The sequence below is a fragment of the Phocoena sinus genome, chromosome 16 (assembly GCF_008692025.1).
Source record: "Phocoena sinus isolate mPhoSin1 chromosome 16, mPhoSin1.pri, whole genome shotgun sequence".
Taxonomy (NCBI): Eukaryota; Metazoa; Chordata; class Mammalia; order Artiodactyla; family Phocoenidae; genus Phocoena; species Phocoena sinus.
In genome coordinates, this window is record NC_045778.1 from 28,649,704 (window position 1) to 28,673,306 (window position 23,603).

General features: G+C 42.5%; 1 protein-coding gene across 1 annotated transcript in view; it reads right to left on the reverse strand.

Annotated features, from left to right (window-relative positions):
• KCNMA1 (potassium calcium-activated channel subfamily M alpha 1) overlaps positions 1 to 23,603 on the reverse strand; it is a 753,854-nt gene that overhangs the window by 177,711 nt on the left and 552,540 nt on the right. The window contains 1 exon segment of the mRNA XM_032608356.1: positions 21,899 to 22,054. Within this exon segment, the coding sequence (XP_032464247.1) occupies positions 21,899 to 22,054 (156 nt within the window).

Here is a 23,603-nt window from a genome sequence, read left to right on the forward strand (position 1 = left end):
TGAAGTTAAAGGAAGGGTTAACAGAAAGAGTGATATGAGAACTTTTAAAAATAATTATCATTTATAAATTATTTCAGAAAGTGTGGCCTATGTGGCAGGAAATCGGTATTTTAATACGTACGTAGGTTGTTCTACCCTTTTCGTTTTTTCCTCTCCAATGTAGAAAAGGTATTTATGCTTAAGTGTTGCCAGGCCTTTTTAAAGATGGGTCTATTCACTATCTATCCAAATAGGACTTTGGTTTTGCAATCTTGATAATAGTTAAGAACATCCTCACTTGTGCTTCAAATAATAAGGTTCTTAATATACTACTAAAAATAATTCTCATCTGGGTAGGGCAAGCAGCAAGTAAGTGTTCTCAAGCAGACGCCTGCCAAGCAATCCTCAGGAGAACAATTCAGTCCCTGACAGGCAGGATTTTTCCAGAACAGAGCTTCTCAACCCATTTGGGGTGAGAGACCAGGGTTTTACTTTTATTTCTGGTATCCATCGTTTTGCAGACTCAAACTTCTGCAAAATCTAACAGAAATGATTTCCAAAAAAAAAAAAAAAACAAAAACAAAAATAGACAAGACATGCAAAATACAAGTCCAAAATTTCTATCACTAGATTCAACCAATATATAATTAATCTGGCAAATTGCTCTAAAAGTTCCTAAGCATTCCTCTCATTTTCTGTACTTGCCACGTCGTGGACAAGTAGCAAACAGTTCATGGCACCCATCCACAGACTGCATTTGCAGTTGTGCTGGTCCTACTCTAGCTTACAAACCTTACTTCTCACAATTTCCCCCAAATTCCAGTAAAGTAGGATTATCCCCAACTAAGATTTCCCAAAGTAGCCTTGACAGAACTTACTAACAGGTGTCACCTTGAACATAAGAGAGTGAAGAGGGAGTTCTATGGTGTCCCCATTAAAATATAGGTTTTTTGAAGGCAGAAAAACTCACCTGAGTCTCCAGAGTTTGGAACAGTGCATGGAACATAGCAGTAGCTCAATATTTGCTGAATGGATGAAACACATTTGGGAAGTGCTGGATTTCACAAAGCCAAACTGGGGAGTTTTTTAGTGCAACTCAAGAGTATTTCACATGTTACTATGAATTGTAAATCTCCAAAGAGAAAACATGGTACTAAGTCACAGAATCCTTTATTTCAAGGATCAGCTCGTGGAGACCAGCAATGCTATTCTAAAAACTTCCTCCCTCTGATCTCCCCACCACTTCGTTTCCCTGATCCTACTGTCAGAAATCTCTCTGTGGCAATTTTCAGTTGTCAAGATCCAACTCTACCTGTAAAGTTCCCATGGTATGCCACCTCGTCTGTGAGGACTTTCCTCCTCTCCCCCAATTGATGTGCTCTGCCCTGCCTTAATGGGAACACAAATCATACCCACCTCTGGTGAGCTTGGGAGGGCTAAAAGAGATATTGGATAAAGAATGCTTAGAACATTCCCTGGTTGGCAGTATGCACTCAGTATGCGTTAGCTGTCATTAGCTACCGTCATAGTATCTGAGTCTTCTAACATCTGACAAGAACTATAATAAAGTGGAATTCTGGAACACGAGACCCTCCCTTAGGCATTCAACTTTGAATCTTCTAGAATAAGCAGCATACTACCTTATGAGGTGCTTATAAGAGGTGCTTAATTAATATTTGTTGAATTGAACTCAGCAAGACAAAACTGGAGAAAGACACGCAAAGAAACGAGCACAATTTTTCCAGGCATCTAATCACAAGTCAGTGCTGATAACTTCACAGCATTTAGTGTTGACCATGAAAGGAACCAATTTCTGCCCCCGAATGCTGAAAAATTCTGCATTCTTGGCATCTCATAGGGAACGTGTAGAGTCGGGTGATTTTTAAACTTCCCAGAACACTTCCTACTGAGCAGTACATTTCGGGGAAACTTTGTCATCACAGAACATCTTGGGCTACTTAGCAAGTGGCTTATGGTTTCCTAAATTCTAGATCCAATACCTTGGAGGCTTGAATTTGAAAGAAGGGACTCTCAGGAACTGGTGTATTTGCCAATCTAACAGAAGTCCTACCTCTTACTAGCTAGGAGTCCCACCGCACTCCCTGCAGAAAGGAGCCCCCTTTGCTCCGTCTCATGACTATGCTCTCTTTCCCATGTGGCCTAGCCCTCTATCTTCTGGACTGCACTCTTTTGAATTCCAAGGTAGGGTCAAACAACAATTCAACAGGAAACAGACTGAGCCCAGCAAAGGCGGCATTTGGCAATTCCATTACTCCTAAATTCTAAAATTGAGACCCAAAACAACTGTTCGCTATTAACTAATTAAGAACTGGGAGAAAAAGAAAGGAGTTAGATAGAAAAGCATTTGAATCAGCCCGGGAATTATGAGGTTGCTTTTAATGAGACAAACCATTAGAGAATTACCTAAGCGTTTGCAAAATCTTCAATATTTTAGACAGTTTGGGGAGAATCCCACTGCATCCACTGAAGTTAACACAGGACAGTTTCTCACCAGTGGGCATGTCTAAGGCTGTGAGTCCAGTGCTCCCCAAACTCTGAAGAGCATGTAAATCACCCAAGGGTGTTAGTAAAATGTGCTTTCTGTAGTCGTGGGGTGGGGTCTAAGATTCTGCATTTCTAACAAGCTCCCAGGCAACAGAAATACTCCCCGAACGTGGACCACACGTACAGTAGCAGAGGTGTTCCCAAAGAGAGTGAAGAACATGGAACGAGTATCCTCTTTGAGGACCAGAGAATCAATCATGGCCCAAAGGATTTGAATAAGAGATGCAAAAGGATGCTTTCTACGAGCATCACTAACTATTGGAGTCGGTTACAGAGAAAGCCTGTAGATAATTAAGCACAAGATGGGTATCCCAGTGTTTGGGTTGCTGTGCTAATTAGTCTAAACAATATTTCAGGGATCCAGATTTATCTACCCAGTCTCTCTCCATTGATCCAATGACCCCAATAATAACGTAGTCTCCCCTTCAATGTGGGCTGTGTAAAGAGAGAACAATGACACAGCTATATTTAATTCAATTAAAGTTTCAGAAAATGGCTATTTGTATCCTTAATTTCTATTCAACTTTTCCATTTTAGGACACAGTGTTGAGTGTGAGGACAAAAATGTTTGCCAACTCAGTCCTGTTTTAGTGACAGCAGATTCTGCATACTTATGTCTCGTATCGCTGTACGATACGGCCTAACAAAGTCGAGCCAAAGAGACTAGATTTCATTTCAGAGCAAAGGGTTTCAGCCATCAACTTTTGCTTCTTGGCTGAACAGAGCCATTCAAGCCGCAAGCATAAATTCTGCTAGTTTTAGGTATCAGGGTGATTGGGAAGCCAAATGGGTTGGGAGCCAGGTACCCAAGGTAGAGGCACCTGCTTTATTGTGTATTCGCTGTTACCTGGAAAAATCTCTTGCCAGCTAGAGAATATTTTCACAGGAAGTTAGAAATGACTTGAGATTCCCCTCTGTGGCTTCCTGGAGTGGATTTTAGGCCTCATCAAAATGACATTTGGTTCAGAGACTGAAAGGGGACAGCTTATACATTGCTGAGGTATTTAGCTGGCCTTAGCAGTTTCTGTTTAAGAGGGGCCATGATCCTGAGTGCAGCAGCAATGTAGGAAGTACCAAAGCACATGGAGCCTCTGGGTTCAACTCCCAGCCTCACTGAACGTCCCTGGGCCAGTTGTATAACCTCTCCAAGCCTCAATCCCCTCACCTGCAAAATGAGAGTGACAACAGTACCTACTTCCTAGGAAGACAGATGAAATGAGGTGATCCATGTAAAACACCTAACGTAGTGCCTGGCAAATACCTAATGTTTTCTGAGCGCTTCCTATGTGATAGGTGCTTTGGCGGCTTAATCATACTAAAAGATGGTACTTACTGAGTGTGTACCCTGGAGATGTTCTAGAAATGCTCTATCATAAATAATGAGTGTTGGTGATGGCGATGGTGACGGAGATTATGAAGACATCTCTACTACTCGCACAAGGGAACACAGCCAGTTAGACGTTGGGCCAGTGATTCATGGCTTCCTATTGCTTAGTTGCTACTGGAAAAACCTGGAACATCACTAATCAACAAATGATCCTCTGGACGGAGGAGAAAAACTAAGTACCTTGAGTTTATCCCCAAAAGACAGCAGTGTTCCCTGGAGGTCCTCCTTCCCCCTCCCCTTCCCTAGTGGCCAGCAAGTTCACTCTGAATAGATAGGATGATAAGAGAGAAGTTAGGTATTTGGAGGAACTGACTGTCTCCCCAAATAGGAGAAGGGTCATACGTGGATATAAAGACCCAGCCTGGTCTCCTGAAAGGAGCCCTGAGACAAAACGACTCTGATGTGTAGACCGGATTAGCTACTTCCAATTTCTGGGCTTGACTCCTGCCTACATCCTTCCAGTGGAGACTCACTAGATTCTACTTTCATCTTTCATCCTCCCTCCTAGCAAATGGCTTTCCTCTTTGTTTGCCAGGTATCAGTTCAGACTGATTCTGAACTGATAACCTGGCACATCCTTGGTCCACCAGAAAGGCATGCTAATACTCTGATGCTTGTTCAAACATTATTTTTAAAAGTACTTGTTTAACCTGTATTTGGAGTGGAGGCTGAGTACTGGGTGGGGATGAAAGAGAGAAGAATGACCACTCCAGGCAGGACGCGGGAGGTCACTACCCTCTCTGAGTTCTCCACAGGTAACACAGCCCAGCACACAGCCGTTCTCCTTCCAGGCACTGCCGCTGCAGGGCTCTGTCCTGGGCAGGGCTGCACTTGCTAGCTGGACATTCATTACGTACGGAAAAGAATAGCCAGCAGATCTCCATTCACTGAGAGGCCTGGGAAAAGCCAGACAGGTGCATCCAGGTTTCACCTGTACATGCAGGTAAAATCTTCTAGCTGTGGGGGTAAGGGACAGGAAGGTTGAGGGACCCAGTGTCACTTAGGCTGATGAACAATGCTGCTGCCCTAGAAAATGTACTCAGGCAGAAGATTCTACTAATTCTGTATCTCACCACAGAGCTCCAGGGACCTCCCCCAATATCAGTCATTTACAAAGATTTTGGCAACATGAAATTATAAGCAGTGTAGGGAGGGATGTCTTTACACCACCCTAGACAGTGGCTTTAGATTAGGTTCATCCCTCTGTGTTCTCCCATCAGTGACCCAATCCTAATCCAGTGTCAGATCTCATCACAAATAGAAACCCAAACAGTACCGCCAACCCCTAAGGAATAAGAAGGGGGTGACGTACCGTCATGTACTGGTAATCCTTCCAACAATCTGCTAGGCTCTTCCACTTTTTACTGTGGGTGGATATGAAGCTCAGAAAGCTTGGGCAAGCAGTGCGAGGTCTTACAACAAATCATGTCCTAATTCAGAGGCTTACAACACACCCCCAACCCCAGCCTTCCGCCCACTGCACGGCTTCACAACTCCCCTCACACTTCACGAGTGAGGGAGAACAGGAAGGGTGAGGCTGTGCTGGCACATCTGAATAAGATAGTGTTCCATGGATATATCTGGACAGGGGGACACCATCCAAGATCTTTGGATGATCAAGTCTAATACCTAATCCAAATTCTGAAAGAGGTACCAAGTATTCCTCTTTCACTGATTTTTTCCTCACCAGTCCATTTAAGGGGAAGAAAAAATACCCAACCATTAAAATAAATGGCCTTCTCACTGCCAAACTTTAGCTGAAACAGGAAACCAATAGAAACGCCTTAAGAAATGATACTTATTTTGTCAGTCTAGGAAAAAAAGGAGAAACTAATTAAATCCATCGTCCTAAAAAGCAACACCATAAATATGGAGGCTAGGCATAAACACAGACTTCTCTTTGCAGACTGACCACAACAAAGAGCTTCTGCACCCCAAGGTCAGTGGGCATAGAGCTGTACGTTAGTTTTCTTTGGTGGGCAGAGATACTCTACCTGCTGACACGGTATGGGGGAAAGGGAGGAAGTGATATCTCTCACTTATATAAGGTCAATTAATTCCATCCGCTTCCCAGCCTACTTCCCATCCCCTAGTGTACACAAAACACAGCATCTAGGCAGGCAGGACACCTGTATTTCTTAGTACTTGAAACCCTAATCAGTGGGCCTGCATCACTCTCGCTACCGTGGGATACATGTGGCAGCTGATTAAAAACTACAAAAATTACACCCAGTTGAAAGGTTTTATTGCATGCCATTTTTCAAGATGGCAGATGGATGCCTAAAATTGATCTCAGCATCATTTTACAGGTGTCCCAAAGTTTCTCTAAATCAGCCAAATGAGTCTGAAGTGGAAACAGCCACCTCCCATTGTTCTACCAGGAGATGCGCAGGATTCCACAGTAATGCAGCTTGCCAGGTTATGTTATTCATAGTCTCTGATGAAAAGATGGATTACTTCAAACTCACCCCAAAGAGAGTGATCACTGAATACACTACAAGGACATGATGATGATGACACTGCCTTAGAGGCAATATTCTCCCTGGTCCAGCTATAAAGGACAAACGTCGAATATTGTTTCTAAAGTGATATCTGGTTTTCGGGCTCTGGATAAAATAGAATAAGGACACTCCACCCTGTGTCTTTCCTTGATTGCATCTATTAAACCTGGACAAAATGCATGGAGCAGCTATTTGAAGTCTCTGAGACAAACGGTAGCAAACAGATTAGGGAAAATGACCAGAATTGGAAGCCCCACCAAATCAGCAGTGAGTTTACCATTGTTTTTGCTCTGGTATCCTCTAACCTGACTTTGAGGAAGCCCAGAACCTGTAAATGAAGACAAGAATGTGGAAAGACAAAGCCCCAAGAGAAGCGCTCATTCTGGCTCAAAGACCGGTAGAGGCAATTCCTAACACTCAGAGAGAATGGGGACATCATGGTTTGGGTTCTTTTTGCTTTTCTTCTCTTTTCTTGCATCTCCACCCCTAAGACACCCAGTGCCGGCAGTAGCAGCAGTGGCAATGGGAGATAAAAGGAGGTAGGAGAAACTTTTCTGGCAAGAGGGTCTGAGGTCCAAAGATAGTGAGGGAAAGCCCTACTGGTTTTTGTCTCTCTTCGTCCTCCCACTGGTTTGCCCAGGTGAGGACACAGTAGCAGAAAGTGTATAACAAACCAGGGTAGCTAAAGCCCCAGCTTTCTGGTCAGAGGATAAAAAGGAAAACTCCATGGAAGCTCAAATTCCCCTGGAGATCACAGAGAAAGAGGACTTAAGAAAGGAGTCCCTTACAATTACTTATGAACTCCTGGGCTCACCCTGAGCTGTGCAAGGATGAAACTGACCCTACACAGCATATATAGATTTTGAGGACTAAAGCATAATATGAACTATCACCCAGTTTGAGACTGATGTGGGACAGGTCCAAAACAGCACTGCCAATGTTTTGAAAATTCAACTCATATTGGAATTACAACCCACAGAAGCTTGGCCACAATTTCAGTCTAAAATAAAACAGGTCATTACATGCCACAGTAAAATTATCAGTGTGTTTGCAAGTTTTAAACAAGACCCAGAATTTCATAATAACAAAACAAAGTGTCGAGAATACAATAAAAAAAAGTACTTGGCATATGAATAACTAAAAAAAAGAATCTCAACTTGCATCCAATGCCTACATGGCACAAATATTAGAATTATCTAACAAGAGCCTAAAGTAGCTATTATAAAATGTTCCAATAACTAAGAGAGAACACTTTTGTAAAGAATTAAAAGACAGAAAGCCTTAGTAAAGAAACAAGATAAAAATAATTATGTGAAAATTCTAGAATTGAAAAATATAATAACTAGCACACTCAGGGGACAGGCTCAATAACAGGATGGAGACGAAAAAGGGAAGAAGCAATAAACCTGAAGCTAGATCAATATAAATTGTACAAGTTGAACAACAAAGAAAAAATATTGAAAAAAAATGAATAGAGCCTCAGGGCCCTGTGGTATATTCAAAAGTCCCACATTTGTGTCATAGGAATTCCAGAAGGAGAGGAGAAAGAGTATGGTACAGAAAATATATATGAGGAAATAATGAATAGAAACTTCCCAAATTCTATCAAAGACAAACCTAGGCCCAGCAGAATAAACCCAAAGAAATAATGCTTAAACTCAGTGTAATCAGATGAGAGAAAACTAAAGTCAAAAAGAAAATCTTGAAAGTAACCAGAGAAAAGTGACTCATTACTTATAGGTTAACAATTCAAATGACTATAGATTTCTCACCTGAAACAATGGAGGCAAGAAGGAAGTGAAACAACATACTTGAAGTCCTGAAAGAGAAGATTAGTCAACCCAGAATTCTGTACCCACCAAAAATGTCCTTCAGGAATGAAGATGAAATAAAGACATTCTCAGATGAAGGAAAATTGTATTTGTTGCCAACAGACTGATCTAAAGGAATTGCTAAAGGAAGTTGTTCAGACAGAATGGAAATGATTCCAAGTGGAAAGATGGAACATCAGGAATGAAGAGAGAACAACAGAGATGGGAAATATCAGAATAAGTATAAAAGACTATACTTCTCTTGAGTTCTTTAAAATACGTTTGATGACGGAAAAGGAAAAGCTATAGCATTGCCTGATGGCGTTTTCAACAACACAAGTGTAACAAAAAATGGGGAGGGTAAAGACACCTATAGGATTACACTGGTGAATCACTGAATCTAAGTAGACTTGGAAAGTTAAGTAGGTACATTACAATCCCAAGGGCAATCAGTTCAAAGACTACATAAAGTTATATAATAAGAAACACTGTAAATGAAATGAAATCTAAAAATATTCAAAATAACCCAAAAGAAGAAAATAAAGAGGAAAGAGGAGAACTAAAACAGAAAATCGACAGAAAACAGATATAATCCAAACATATCTATAATTACATTTTATATAAATGGTCTAGTACACCTTTTTTTTTTTTTTTTGTGGTACGCGGGCCTCTCACTGTTGTGGCCTCTCCCGTTGCGGAGCACAGGCTCCAGACGCACAGGCTCAGTGGTCATGGCTCACGGGCCCAGCCGCTCCGTGGCATGTGGGATCTTCCCGGACCGGGGCACGAACCCGTGTCCCCTGCATCGGCAGGCGGACTCTCAACCACTGCGCCACCAGGGAATCCCCTAGTACAGCTTTTAACGAATGGAGATTCACAGAATAATTTTTTTAATTGACCCAACTATACGCTGGCTATAAGGAAATCACTTAGAATTTAAAGATATATTTTTAGTTTGGTTCAAACAAAAAAATCATGAGAATAGATACATTTTTTTCATGAAAACGCTAATCAAAAGAAATATTGGGGCTTCCCTGGTGGCGCAGTGGTTGAGATTCTGCCTGCCGACGCAGGGGACACGGGTTTGTGCCCCGGTCCGGGAAGATCCCACATGCCAAGGAGCAGCTGGGCCCGTGAGCCATGGCCACTGAGCCTTCGCGTCTGGAGCCTGTGCTCCGCAACGGGAGAGGCCACAACAGTGAGAGGCCCGCGTACAAAAAAAAAAAAAAAAAAAAAAAAAAGAAATATTGAGTGGGTCTATTAAATCAGATCTGAAGTCTTCCAGATTTAAGAACAAAGAAAACTGCCAAGGATATTAGGGGCAATATATAATGACAAAAAGTTCAGTTCATCAAGAAAATGCAACAATCCAAACATATATATTCCTCAGCAGAGTTTCAAAATTCACAAAGCAAAATTTGATAGAACTAAAATAAACAAATCCACAATTATAGCTGGAGACTCAGCACTCATCTCATTGTAATGGGTAGAACTAGTAGAGATAAAATCAGCAAGGGCACAGAACTGAACACCATCCACCAACTGGCCCTAATGAACATTTATAAGACACTCTACCCAACAATATATCAGGATATATATTCTTTTTAAGCTCCCATGGAACATTCACCAAGATAGATTGTATAAAACACACTAACAGGGCTTCCCTGGTGGCACAGTGGTTAAGAATCCGCCTGCCAATGCAGGGGACATGGGTTCAGCCCCTGGTACGGGAAGATCCCACATGCTGCGGAGCAACTAAACCCATGTGCCACAACTACTGAGCCTGTGCTCTAGAGTCCACGCTCTGCAACAAGCCACCACAATGACAAGCCCGTGCACCGCAATGACAAGCCCACACACCGCAACAAAGAGTAGCTCCCGCTCGCCGCAACTAGAGAAAAGCCCATGCGCAGCAACAAAGACCCAATGCATCCAAAAATAAAATAAATAAAATTAAAACACACTAACAAGTTTAAAAGAAGTGAAATCATACAAAGTAGGTTCTCTTACCATAATGGAATCACACCATGAATAAATAATAGAAATATAAGAGGAATATCTCTAAATACTTGGAAATTAAGCAACACACATTCAAATAACCCGTGGGTCAAAGAAGAAGTCTCAAATGGAATTATAAAATATTTTTAACCAAATGAAAAAGAAAATACAACATTTTAAAAATTGTGGAATGCACCTAAAGCAGTGCTTAGAAGGAAATATATAGCATCAGATGCTTATATTAGAAAAGTATCAATAACCTAAGCTTCATTTAAGCTGGAAGAGTAAAATAAACCCAAAGTAAGCAGAAAGAAAACAGAAAAATAAAGAAAATAATGCCACCAAAAAACTTTGAAAAGATCAGCAGAATTGACATGTGTAAAACTGACAAAAAATGAAAAAAAAAAAAGGAAGGGAGGGAGGGAGACACAAATCAAAAAATCAAGGATGAGAGAGAGGCTATCATCACAGACCCTGCAGACATTAGATAGGCAATAACAGAAAACTACAAACAACTTACATACATCAACTGAACAACTCAAATAAATTAGACTAATTCCTAAATTTTTCAAAAACCTCAAACTGCGGCAACTCACTCAGGATTAAATAAATAACCTAAATAGACTTACAGCTATTAAAGAAATTAAATTAGTCTTTAAAAACCTTTGGGAAAATAAATTGAGGCCCAGATCATTTCACTAGTGAATTCTACTAAACATTTAAGGAAAATATAAAACCAATTCTACACAATCACTTCCAGAAAATAGAAGGGAAAGACTTCCCAACTGATTTTACGAAGTCAACTTTACCCTGATACTAAAGCCAGACAAAGACAGTGTAAGAAATCTATAGAACAGTATCTACTCACAAACACAGACATAAAAAATCTTCACAAACATATCAGCAAATCAAATCTATATATCTACCTATAAATAAATAAATAAATATATATATATATATATATATATATATATATATATATATATACACACACACACAGAGAGAGAGAGAGAGAGAGAGAGAGGGAGAAATAGATATAGATATAAATAAATCACACTATGACCAAGTGGGGTCTATCTTGGAATGCACAGTGGCTGGTTCAATATTCTCAAATCAGTCAGTGTAATCCACCATATTAACAGTGTAAAGAACAAAAACAACATGATTATATGAATTGATGCAGAAAAAGCATTTGGCAAAACTCAAAATCCATTCACAATAAAAACTCTCATCAAATTGTTAATAGAAAAGAACTTCCTCAACCTCAGAAGAAGAACATCTACAGAACACCTACAACTAACATTATACTTCATGGTGAAACAATGAATATTTTCCCCCTAAGAGTAGGAATAAATCAAAGATGTCCATTCTCACTCCACGTATTCCATATCCTGGAAGAAGTGCTAGCCAGTGTAACAGAGTTAAGGATTCAAGGTCAACATAGAAAAATAATGTGTGTTTCTACATACCACCAATGAACAATTGGAAACTGAATTTTAGAAAATGCCACTTACAATATCTCCCCCAAAATGTAATACTTATGTATAAATCTAACAAAAATGTACAGAATCCGTTTGCTGAAAACCACAAAACACTGATGAAAGAAGTTAAAGATTATCTAATAAATGGAGAGACTGCGTTCATGGGTTGGAATCCATGTTCATGGATGCCAATGCTCCCCCAAGTTGGTCTACGGGTTTAACACGTTTCAATCAAAAGAGCAGTAGGAGTTTTTGTAGGTATAGAAAAGTTGACCCTAAAATGTATATGAAAAGGCAACAACACTAGAACAGCCAAAGCAACTTTGAAAAAGAACACATTTGGAGGAATCATATTACCTAATGCCAATTTTAAGCCACACAGGATTATTCCCGGATCTTAAAACCCAATGGAATTTGTCTGGTTGGATTTTGAACGTACTTGGGGCTGGTAGCTCCTTTCTTCCTTCCATTTTCTCCCCTTTGGAATGGGAATGCCTGTAACTGTTATCTTATGGTTGTCCTACTATTAGAGTTTAGAGGCAGAATACTTGTTTTCTAGTTTTATGGATACGAGATGCCCTGCAAACACCATGACTTTAGTCCAGTGAAACTGAATTCAGACTTTTGGCCTCCAGAAAAAGAAGAGAAAAAATCAGTTGTAAGCAACTAAGTTTGTAGTAACTTATTATATAGCAGCCAGAGGAAATTAATACATATGGTTTCATTTCTCTTGGAAAGATATCCAGGAGTAGAACTGTTGGGTCATATGGAAACTCTCTATTTAACATTTTGAGAAATCCCTCAAATTTTCAAAATTAAAAACCTTATCTGGAAAAGACAGTGTTCGAAATTTTCCTTTCTTCCTCTTCTTGGCATCGTTTAACCCTCTGGATTGCATGTCCTCTTACTGATACGACCCCCCTGCCCCCGGCCCCGATTGGAAATCTACCATACTGCATTCTGACCCACTCGCGCCCTCCTTCAGAGGCTTGGGACTATCCTTTTGAGCTTTCTTACATTCCCCCTCAGCAAATAGGTCATCATCTCCCTCCCCTGATCCACTGCGGCACTTGACTTGAGCAACAAATTCTCCCACGTGACAAGGCATTATGGTCTAGGGAAAACAACAGTGCCTGGGTCTTTTCCAGACTAAGGCACCATGGAGGGAATGGGTGCAGATGTAAGAATTTCCCACCTTTGAAAAATGTCTTAATTTTTATAGCATGTAGTTTGGCATGGTTGGAGAAACCTAGGGTACTACTTTTACAAATATTGCAAAGTGAATTCTGTTCTTAGAAGCTATTGATTTGAATACAAAACCAAGTAGTGTTCATATTTGAGACATTTCTCCAGGGGAAGCAACGTGTAACTGTGGGGAAAGCACTGAGCTAAGAACCCAACGATCTAGCATCATCATGGTCCTTGCTCTATCAAATCCCGTCCAGCATCATCTTCTATTTCCTCTTTCTTCCTACCCTACAGGGGAGAAAGGGTCAGAAATGCCAGCTACTCCGCATTAGGCACATTTCCCAAATGATACTCGATACCTGTGTACCAAATGAAAATAATTTAAGTCAAATGCATAGCTTATAAATTCTAAAGTGCTATGCACACTTAGAGTGCTATGATAACTTTAAAGATCTTGACAAAATATCTCCCTTATCGAACCAATGGTGGTTTCTCACTTTGCGCCCCCTAGATATATAGAATGGCCACCTCAGAGTTCCAGGTTCCTCATCATTATTCTGGGCATAGATTTCTATCTGGTATCACTTTAGGGCAGTGATAACCAAGAGCTTTAATAAGGGAATCTGAGATTTTACTCCTAAGAGTTTAATAGCATTTTGAGATTTTTTGCTTGAAAAATCACTGATGGTGGGTAGCACCCATAAAACCTAAGTTAGAAGTTGTAAGGGGGCGGGGGAAAGGCCAGGTGGATGCCCTGCTGCGCTCAGAAATGCACTCAATTAATAAAAGGCCAATAATCTCTGAAAGAGCTCATTTTGATGTTGGACCAGAGGCTTGGTCAAGAGGGCCTTCCTTCACATTAGTGACGATATCCTGCCAGCTGATAAGAGCCAGGGAGAGCGGCAGCTTCTCCTGGGTTTCACACTGAGTCCTGGCCACTGCAGTTCCTGTGGCTCCATCCTCAACAGGCACAGGGCTTTGTATATTATGTAATCTTTCTGTGTTGCTTCCCCTTTGTTCAGTCCTTGCCAAGAGCCAAATAAAAGAATCCATATGTGATTACAGCTATAAAACCAAAAGGAAAATATTAGACAAAAATATAACATTTTGGGGTTTCTAAGTTTGTTTTACCTTTAATGCTAGGCAGACAGTTTACACAAATCATTTTGCTGCAAAGTAAAGAATAATGAATTAAATGTGTTCCCTGTCACCATCAATCATGTATGTTTGCCTTTGATTGACCAAACATATAAGACACATGAAATGACTTTCTAATCATGTTAGGGGGAGGAAGGGAGGGAGAAGGGGAGAAGATGGGGAAGGGGAGTTTCAACCTTTTTTATTTTATTCAGAAATTCCACTGACATTTTCTGGCAATTTTCTAACATGCTGTATGGGCTTCTCTTTGCTAATAATGTTTGCCTTGAGAATTTGTAAAGGTCTGAGAACTCTTTAATTCAATGTTCTAGAAATTACCAGGGCCAGAGGAGAACAGAATCCCTGTTAATAGTTCATGGATTAATTCTTTCTTCATTTGAAATCGTTTTCAGGGAAGTTGCTGTACGTTCAAGTGGGCGTTAGTCATCTTGGGCAGAGTCAAAGGCGTCGGTCGGGGGAGGCAGACAGAGCCCCTGGTCTAATGAGATACAAGCAGTAAGGAAAGGGGATGCACAATGATGTTGACCCAAATGGGATACTGAGGTTTAGCAAATTCATCTCAATCCATGGCTGTTTATTTTGATTTGTGAATTTAAACAACACACTGACTGGATTTTCTGGCAATCGAAATGGTTTATAACCAGATCTAACCAGCCTCCACGCATCCTCGCCAAGGACTATAAAGCTCTGCATTTCAAGTGTCTACATGGAGTCAAAGCTCTTTAATTTGGCAAAGGAACCGCGTACAGTAGCAAAGGAAGAAGGTTTCAGCACCAAAATCACCCCAAATTGTAAGTCCCTGCTGGTCCTGGCCCCACCCAGCTGTCTGCGATAAAGGCTGGTCACGCCAGGCTCCAGCCATTCATTCATTCATTCGACATGCGTGTATTGAGGACCTCTTATGAGTCAGGTGCTGTTCTAGGCATCGGGAATACAGCAAGCAGCTCTAGGCTTCAGAGTGCTCACAGTGTCTCCGGGAAAAGAGGCAATTAAAAAATGCCGTGCAGAAAAACAAAGCCAGGAGAGTCGACAAGGATGTGCATGTATGGGGTGTGGCGGGACGGGGGATGCAAATTTTTAACGTGCAATTTCGATGTTTTTTCACATGGAAACTTTATTCACCCCATGAAGCCTAAGAGAACATCTAGATCATTCCTAGAGAATCTGGTGAAGGGGGACATCTACTCCCTGTAGGGACTCTCAGAAGCCCCAGAGAAATCTATGAGGTTGGTCACTTTCTTCTTGATCGCCCTATATTTGCCAGGAAAACTGTTGATTCATAAAGCATCCCTTTATTACAGGTATACCATCTTCATAGACTGGAGAACGCAACATTTTAGAGATGTCAATGCTCCCAAGAAAGCCCCAAAACAGACCCACACATACACTGCCATCTGGCTTTAAAAACAGGGACTGCTGGGTTACTAATAATATACTGTTTCTTAATCTGGGTCCTGGTTACATGAGAGTGTGAGTTTGTAAATACTTAGTAAGCTATCCATTTATCAGATGCACACTTTTGTTTGTATATTATACTTCAACTAAAAGTTTGCTTTTAATCTCTTTTTTCAAAATGCAATTCTAATGTTTTAGAAAAAGTTCCCCCTGAGAAATTAACACTGAGCAAGGATATGAGGGATTCGCTGGAGGGAAGCCATGCAGCTACGTAGGGGAAGAGCATTTCAGGCAGAGGGAACAACAAATGCTAAATTCCTAGACTAGCTAAATGGAGTGTGGATGATGTTTAGAAGCAGAAGAGTATTTAGGAGATGAGGCCAGTGGGGTCACAGGCACCCGACTGCTTGAGACCTATAGATGTTTGTAAGAACTTTACTCTGATGAGATGGGACATCGTGGAGAGATTTACGTGGAGAGGGCTGACGGTATCTGACTCATGCTTGAGAAGGATGCTGTAATGAGAACAGACTAGAATAGGGGAGGGATAAGGGCAGAGCAGGGAGGCCAGTTAGGATGCTGGTATAATACTCTAGGAGATGGATGATGGTGGCCTGGATCTGATAGTAAAGTGAAGGTAGTGAGAAGTGCTCAGATTCTGGGCTTATTTTCAAAGTCGAACCAAGTGGATTTTCTGCTGAATTGAATATGGTACGTGAGAGGAAGAAAGGAGCTAAGGTGGAATCCAAAGGCTTTAGTCTGAGCAACGGGAAGGATGACCTTGCCAATAGTGCAATGGGAGAAGACCAGGTTTACAGAGAAAGAACAGGAATTCCACTCTGGATAGGTTAGGTCTCAGAGGAGATGAAACATTCAAATAAAGATGTTGAGTAGCAATTAAATAAATGATACTGGGATCGGGTTCTGGATAGATATATAAATCTGGGAGTCATCTATATATCTAGGACTCCCGAGAATAAACGAGATTACTGAGGAAGTGAGTATACCTGTAGTGGGAGCAGCTCTCCACTGACAAGGGATGTCTGTAGAAGCCCACTGTCATGATACCACTTGTGATCAGGGTGATCACATTGCCCTTCGGTGTGGAATAAGCAACAGTTTGCATCTCACTATCTAACTTACACCATGTGGGTTTACTTTGCAGGCAAACCCTCTACTCTGGCACCATTAGCATTTCCTCCTGGAGCAGAAAGCCACCTAGATCCCAGCCTTATCAGGTGGAGCCCTGGCCCCACTTCAGAGATTCTGTCACCCACCACTCTCCCACTCCACACAGGGTTGATCCCTGCTTCTAACATGCTTCCCTCATCTAGATGAATGTCTCTGGTCTCCAGAGCTTATTACACCCATTAGCCAATAAGAATCGCTTGTTATCCCCCAGAAGCACCTACTTAAGCCAATTAGCTTCACCCCCTGAATAAAGCAGAGTGTAATGTCATTTCCTTCTTGACAGCCCAGTTCATCTTCCCACCTTAACTCATCCCAGCTTAGGCTAATTCCTCACCTGTCTTGATGCAGTGACCTCTGCTGTTATAGAGCTGGCCAGAGAGAAAGGCCAACAAAACCCACAGGATGGGGCTGTGCAAACATGTGCCCATACATCCCAGTCACAACAGAAGCTTCCTGAAACTTATGAGTGCCTCCTATAGCCATAAGGATGGCGGTGTGATTAGCACACTGCTTGCAATATGGTAGGTGCCTGGGGAATCTCTACTGAATCAATATTTCCCATAAAATAAGCTACAGAAAGTTATGAAGGTACACTCAAGGACATACTTGGAACCAGTGTACCTAGTTTAACACGTGAGTTTGTCAATTCCAAGCTTTATATCCTCACACAAGTTGCTGTACTTCCCTTAACCCACAGTGCCTGCCACTATAAAGAGGTGATAATAATAATGCCAGGTTTGGGCGGGGTCATTTTGAGAATTAAATGAGATGATGCCTATACAGCACTTAGCACAGGGCTTGACACTAAGTTAGAACCCAGTATATTCTAGCTATTACTAAAGATTCTTCATTTCTGTTTCCAGCTCCTAAACCATAATGTTTTAATACATGCATATATACAAACACACATATGCACATAAACATAACCCAAAATAAAGGGACTAAAAACAATTCCCTTGGCTACAATTAGTGCCAGGACTCTGCATCGCTGACAGTTTATCACAATATGGTAACAGCAATACTGAACAAATGGTTTCCAGGTCCAGCAAAGTCCACCTCAACCAAGATACAATCTGAATAAGACGGGTCTGATTTCCCTAGTGCTTCCCCATTCAGAAACAGAAAATGTGATGGAGGGGACTGTGCTGTGATCAATATCAAGTAAATTTCACCCATAAATTCCAAATCTCCTAAAATAGGGAAAAAATACAAGAAGTGTATCATGTACTTCCTCCAATTTCATAACTGATTTATTCAAACAAGAAATAATTATGGAGTACACACCATTTTCTAGGGTGTGTGTGTGTGTGTGTGTGTGTGTGTGTGTGTGTGTGTGTGTGTGTAAAATGGTAGATTAGCAAAGTTAAAATCGTTGGCGATCCTGAGAACAATTTATTGAATAAATGTGCTAAATTTGAAGACTCAGTGTGGATTGAAAAGAAATTTTAAGTTTATCATCCTCTAAAACACATAATACCCACACACATAATTTAGCATGTCCAAGGACAGCTAATCCTAGTAAAAGTAACAGCACAATTCGCAAAGATGGCAGGTCAAGCCCCAGCCTGAAACCAGATATGTTGAAAACAAAATTAAATATTACATGGTAAAACTCTAAAACCAAAAAAAAAAAAAAAAAAAATTTTTTTTTTAAATCAGTGGATCTTAAATTACATCCAAGTGAGGATGCCAAGGAGAGATACATGCGGCCACTTATTCACGGATGAGGCAATGACTGATAGGCTAATAAATAAGTTCCTTGTCTTGGTCTTTCCAGAAGACATTAGGAATATTCTCACTTGAACCTGACAGGCGGGTGGTAGGAGATCAGGTATCGGCCAATGAACAGGATGTTCTGGGCCTGGTTGATAACGTAGATGTTGACAAGTCACAGCAATCAGGGCATTTGCCTGCACTCCTTCAAGGCATTCAAGGGCGAGAGCTGGGTGCTGCTGGACAAAGTGCTTCACCTGTTTCATGAGCAACAAGCTGCTGGGCCACAGGACCCCTGAGTGGCCAGCCTGAGCCTCTTTCATAAAGGTATTGTCTGCAAGGTTAGCATGGATTTGTTAAACAAACCCCAGAACACCAGAAACTGCACAGGTCACGTCTTGAAGGTTAAGTGGAGCAAAGGATAAAGAGCCAGCAACAAGTCTTTAATAGTAATTAGGAATTCTTAAGGAAACTTAAGGAAATCATTACCCCCAAAGATGTGGGCTAAAATTATAAATAGATTCCCAAAAAGTTTAGATCAATTCAGAGCTAGGCTTTCAGGGGCAATGACTTAGCGCCCTGGGGCAAAAGTGACCACGCTGAAAGGATAAACAGATGCTCCCCCGTATTTCCTGGTACCTCAGGGCTGGGTCTCTTTGGTAGCTTCCATGTATCAGTAGTCCCTCTCTCCTTCATAGAACCTTACTACCCTCACTGTCAGTCTTGGCTTTTTGGTTTCATGCATTCTAAAAGCCTGGTGGACAGTCACTGTGATATATCATCCCTGTTTCAGTCTTGTTCTTTCTTCTTTCAGCAGGGGCAGAGTACCATGTATTCTCTAGGAGTAAAGAACAGATATCATACCTGCCCAGGGCCAGGGAGAAGATGAGCTCACACTCCACCTTTGGCTTCCAGAAACACTAAGCATTCTCAAGGGACCAGATGCTGCCAAAGCCTCATCCCACTGCTTTCCATCCTAACAGGCCTGCCTGTCCCCATGGAAGTGCCGATGAATTCCCTGCTGTAGGACACACTGCTGTAGGACACATTGTAGGGGAAAGTGGGGAAGGAAGCCATTTCTGCAAACCGTTATCCATGTATAGCGTCCCTTTTCCATTCAACACCCCAAATAAGAATAAGTAAAGGCTTTGTGATCCCTGGAATGGGAGCTAATATATAAAACATGCCAAGGAGAGCGTCATTATGGTGTTTATTATGACCTAAAAGAGACAAGGGTCTGGGATTTGGAGAGCACAAAGAGGACACTACAGAATGGGGAGCACGTGCTTTCAACTGTCTCTATCTCAAAGGAAAAAAAAAATAGGAAGGGAAGCCTTGTTATTTCCAGGTCATGTGCCTTGGCAAATTCCAACACAAAGATCACCTGAACGTCAAAAGGCCATATTCAGAGAGCTACCTCCAAACATGGAGGACTTGGTCCCGGACAGAAAGAACATGGTAACGTAACCCTGGGAGGGAAATGTGTTTTGAGTTACACCAGGGCCTGGTTGGGCCTCTCCCACAGGCCCTCCTAAACAGGAACTTGGCAGTGGGATTAGCTGGGCTGGAGGGGACGTCCTTGGCTGCAGAGGTGAGGCCCTTCAGGGTCCTGAGGCAAGTTGGACAGAGGTTCTTCCTCCCTGCTGGTAATAACACTGGAGAATCAGCATCACATCCATTTTATTAATTTTCTTGACAGGCAGCTCTGGTTTCCAGGAAGGCACCACAAAATCAAAACATACGCATGTCAAGTGCCCCATGTGTGGTGGGGCCCTGCCAAGGCCATGTTCATCAACACCAGGAAGCACAGCCCAAGTCCTCAGACATGTGCTGGTCCTGTGGGTAATCCCCTGCTGGAAGAAACCCCCGGAGCTTGGCTGGACGAGCCAGAGGAGGTCTCTTGGTGACAGTCCTTTATCCTGGTCTGGGCTCCTCGTGTTGAATATAAGAGCCCTGGAAGACACCAGGCTGCCTCTGGCTTTCGGGCTTGTCTCTAAGTCCAGCCACAAAGACCTTCCTGCCGCCTTCTTTTGCCTACATTCAGCTGTATCCAGGCAGGGGACCGGCAGCGTGAATTAAAGAAGCCATTTAAAGGAAAGCCATGTCCTTATTTGTGAGCTGGGTCTGCGCCAGGAGTTCTGCGGAGTCGAGGTCTTTGGGCATAGAGTAAGTAAAGAATTTTTTAATCAAGGCACCCATTGCTAAAGTGATTGAACGGACTCCAAAACAATTTGTTCTTTCACGTAGACTAATGTTAACCATAAATTGGCTAAATAATGAGGTGGGTACAGAGGGTGAGGACCTAGAAAGAAATCCTGTTCTAAGTCACACAGCTTATGGATGCCAAGGGTGAGCCCTGACGTGGAGTTAGTTCAGCACCTGCATCTTCATCCTTCCCACGCATCCCTCTCACTGCATCCAGGGCCATTTCCTCAACCTCACTGGACAACTTACTGCCGGTGGTGGACATAGCAACAATGGCAGCAGAAGGCTGGAGAGCTCACACCTTCGATTTCAGAGTTTCTGGCCCCTCTGTAGGATCTCCCGGTGACACACTCATTTCCCACCTCAACCACTAGTGATTCAGGAAGGGGAATGTAAATAAATGCATAACAGGGAGGGGAATATAAGGCCAGATCCTGAGCTAATGGCCACCAACGCCAAATCCGGGAGGCCCAGACGAGACAGGATTTACTGCACCGGTTTGCTACCTTGACTGTCCAGGCTGAGCAATCCAAGGATAAGGAATAGTGTCATCACTAAGAGCTCCAAAAGCCCTCTTAGTAGGGTCCTGGACCCTCAACCTGATGTCCTGGAAACACTCCTGGCCTGGCCTATGAGGACAGAGTTGGGTCTTTCTTTGTCTGAGTTGGTCCAGTGGGCCGGGGCCACTTTGGAGGGGCTGAGCAGCCAGCCCTGTCGGGTGAATCGCTGACCGGGGGATGAGCATATCCAGACCGCCCGTCTCACGGTGTAAAGGGCCCCGCTGCCCACGACTCAGTTAGTTCCTCCTCTGACTCGCCATTCAAACAACCATGGCATGTCAGCCCCGCCGGCCTCCTTGATTGTGCAGAAATAAATAAATGAATTATGTTGTTAGGGTTTGGGCTTCGGCACAAACACATGGTCTGCATTTCTCTGCACAGTGAGAGGTCCACCAGCCACTTGATGTACAAGAGCAAAAGGATAATTCTTTTCTTTAGGCGCTCTGGTGCCATATGGAATGTATATAAATCATAGCTTTGTTTTAACAGTGGAGACTTTGTTGATAGATAAACATGTGGTTTATCTAAAAAAAAGAGAGGATTGTGCTTTGAACAATCATTTAATGGCCGTGGATGTGCTAAATAAAAAATAAAAACATAATTTTGAAAGAAGCTGGCCTCATGCCCAAACCTGTAACAAGGAACTTCTCCTTAACCAAAGTGGTTAAAGCCCGCCGATCTGTTTTGAGTTTAAGCTGTGCTCTCTACTCAACCCCACGACAAATTGAATCCGGGGCTAATGTGCTCTAATAGGACGAGACGTTACCTTTATGAATGACCTCATGGAGAAGAGGTTGGCAAGCATGGTGGAGAGGCCTTGAGCCAGGCAGCTCTGGGCGATGAACCCCAGCTTCAGCTCTGCGAGGCAGATTGCATCATCCCCCTCTTTCCAATTCCAGCTCGGGATGTTTAGCAGATGGGCCTGCGGAAACAAAAACAGGTATGAGACCTTTCTTCGTTAAATGTTCAATTGGTTAAAATCTCCTCTGGGAAATGCAGCATTGCCCAACAGCTCAGGGTCGCCCAGACTCAGCCTTCCTTCCCCTTGCCTGGCTCTGGTGTTTCCTGTTTTATTCACCTCTTCTGTTCATCAGACTTCAGTCTCTATGGAATATTGCTTCTGTACCTACCAAGCCCAGGTCCTCCCCTCGCGTTTGCCATTGAGCCAAATAGAGTCCAGAGGGAATTTCCTCCTGCGACAGACACGTCAGCCCGTGCTACTAGGATATCTGGCTAGGTTGCTCTAAACTGGCTCCTCAAAAACCCTTAAGACTGCCGGACGCCTGGGTATTTTAGAAGTCGTTTTTTGTCTGCCTTCCCAGAACGCCTGCTCCATGGCTCCCAAGCTTGAGTGGGCATCAGTATCACCTGAAGGGTTTACACTAACGCCAATTGTCGGGCCTCCCCCACAGGTTCTGATTCTTTGTGGGGAGGGTAAGGCTGGAGAATTTGCGTTTCTCACAAGTTCCGAGGTGACGCTGAGCTGCTGAGCTAGCAACCACATTTCAAGAAGCACTGCCCTAAATCATCCGGCACATCACACTGGAGATGTGTTACAGTCTCTTGCAGATGGACTGATCCTATTCAACAGCGAGGTCAGACCCTGCGATGAGGACCCAGAGGCATGTTCATCCAATTATTTTTAAGTGGCAGGAAGCAGAGAGTCAGAGATGATACAGTGGATGAAAGAATCAAGGTTCGAAAGTTCTCCAGAGTTGGAAAAATGGGCAAAAATCATCAAGATTTAAAAGAACTTAATATCAAATGCAGCATTTAGGTTAAAAGAAAAAATCAACTGTTTAAATCCAAAATGTGAAGCCCTGACTTGGCAGACGTGAGGGGACAGGAGAAAAAACAAAACAAAACAAAAAACCTTGTGTGTGAGTAACTAAAACTCCCCCAAAGTAGTCAACCTCGTGACAGATTACAGAAAAAGCCAGCGCTAGCTTGTTAGAAATGGTCTTCAGGTCATGGGAAATACAAAGGTTTCCTTCTGTTGGGAACTGGTCAGGCTAGTTCCCTGGCGCTTGATCTAGTTGTGACAGTCAGATTTTAAAAGGGAAATTGATAACTGAATAACTCCCAGAGAAAAACGACAAGCATAAGACGAGACGTGGGTTCTAGAAAACATCTTTGGAGGAACAGTTAAGAGAGCCAGCAGCCTTTGGTCTGAAGAAGGGCCCCTCCTCCAGGGAGACAGGATAGTTATCTGTGAACACCTCGGGTGCTGCTATGACGAGGAGAGATTAGACTTGTCCTGCTTTGTTCCAAGTGCCAGAATTAGGAATGACTGGTGTATATTACAAGAAAGCACTTTTTAAGCTTGTTTTATAAAGGAAATCTCTAAGGATGTAATTTGTCTAAAAAATGGAGAAAGCTGCCTCCGGAAACGCAAGGTCTCTTTCCCTGAAACTCAGCGCGTGTTTCTCCAAGTCTCAGTAGATAGACTGTTGCTTTGCACCGGAGGCTGA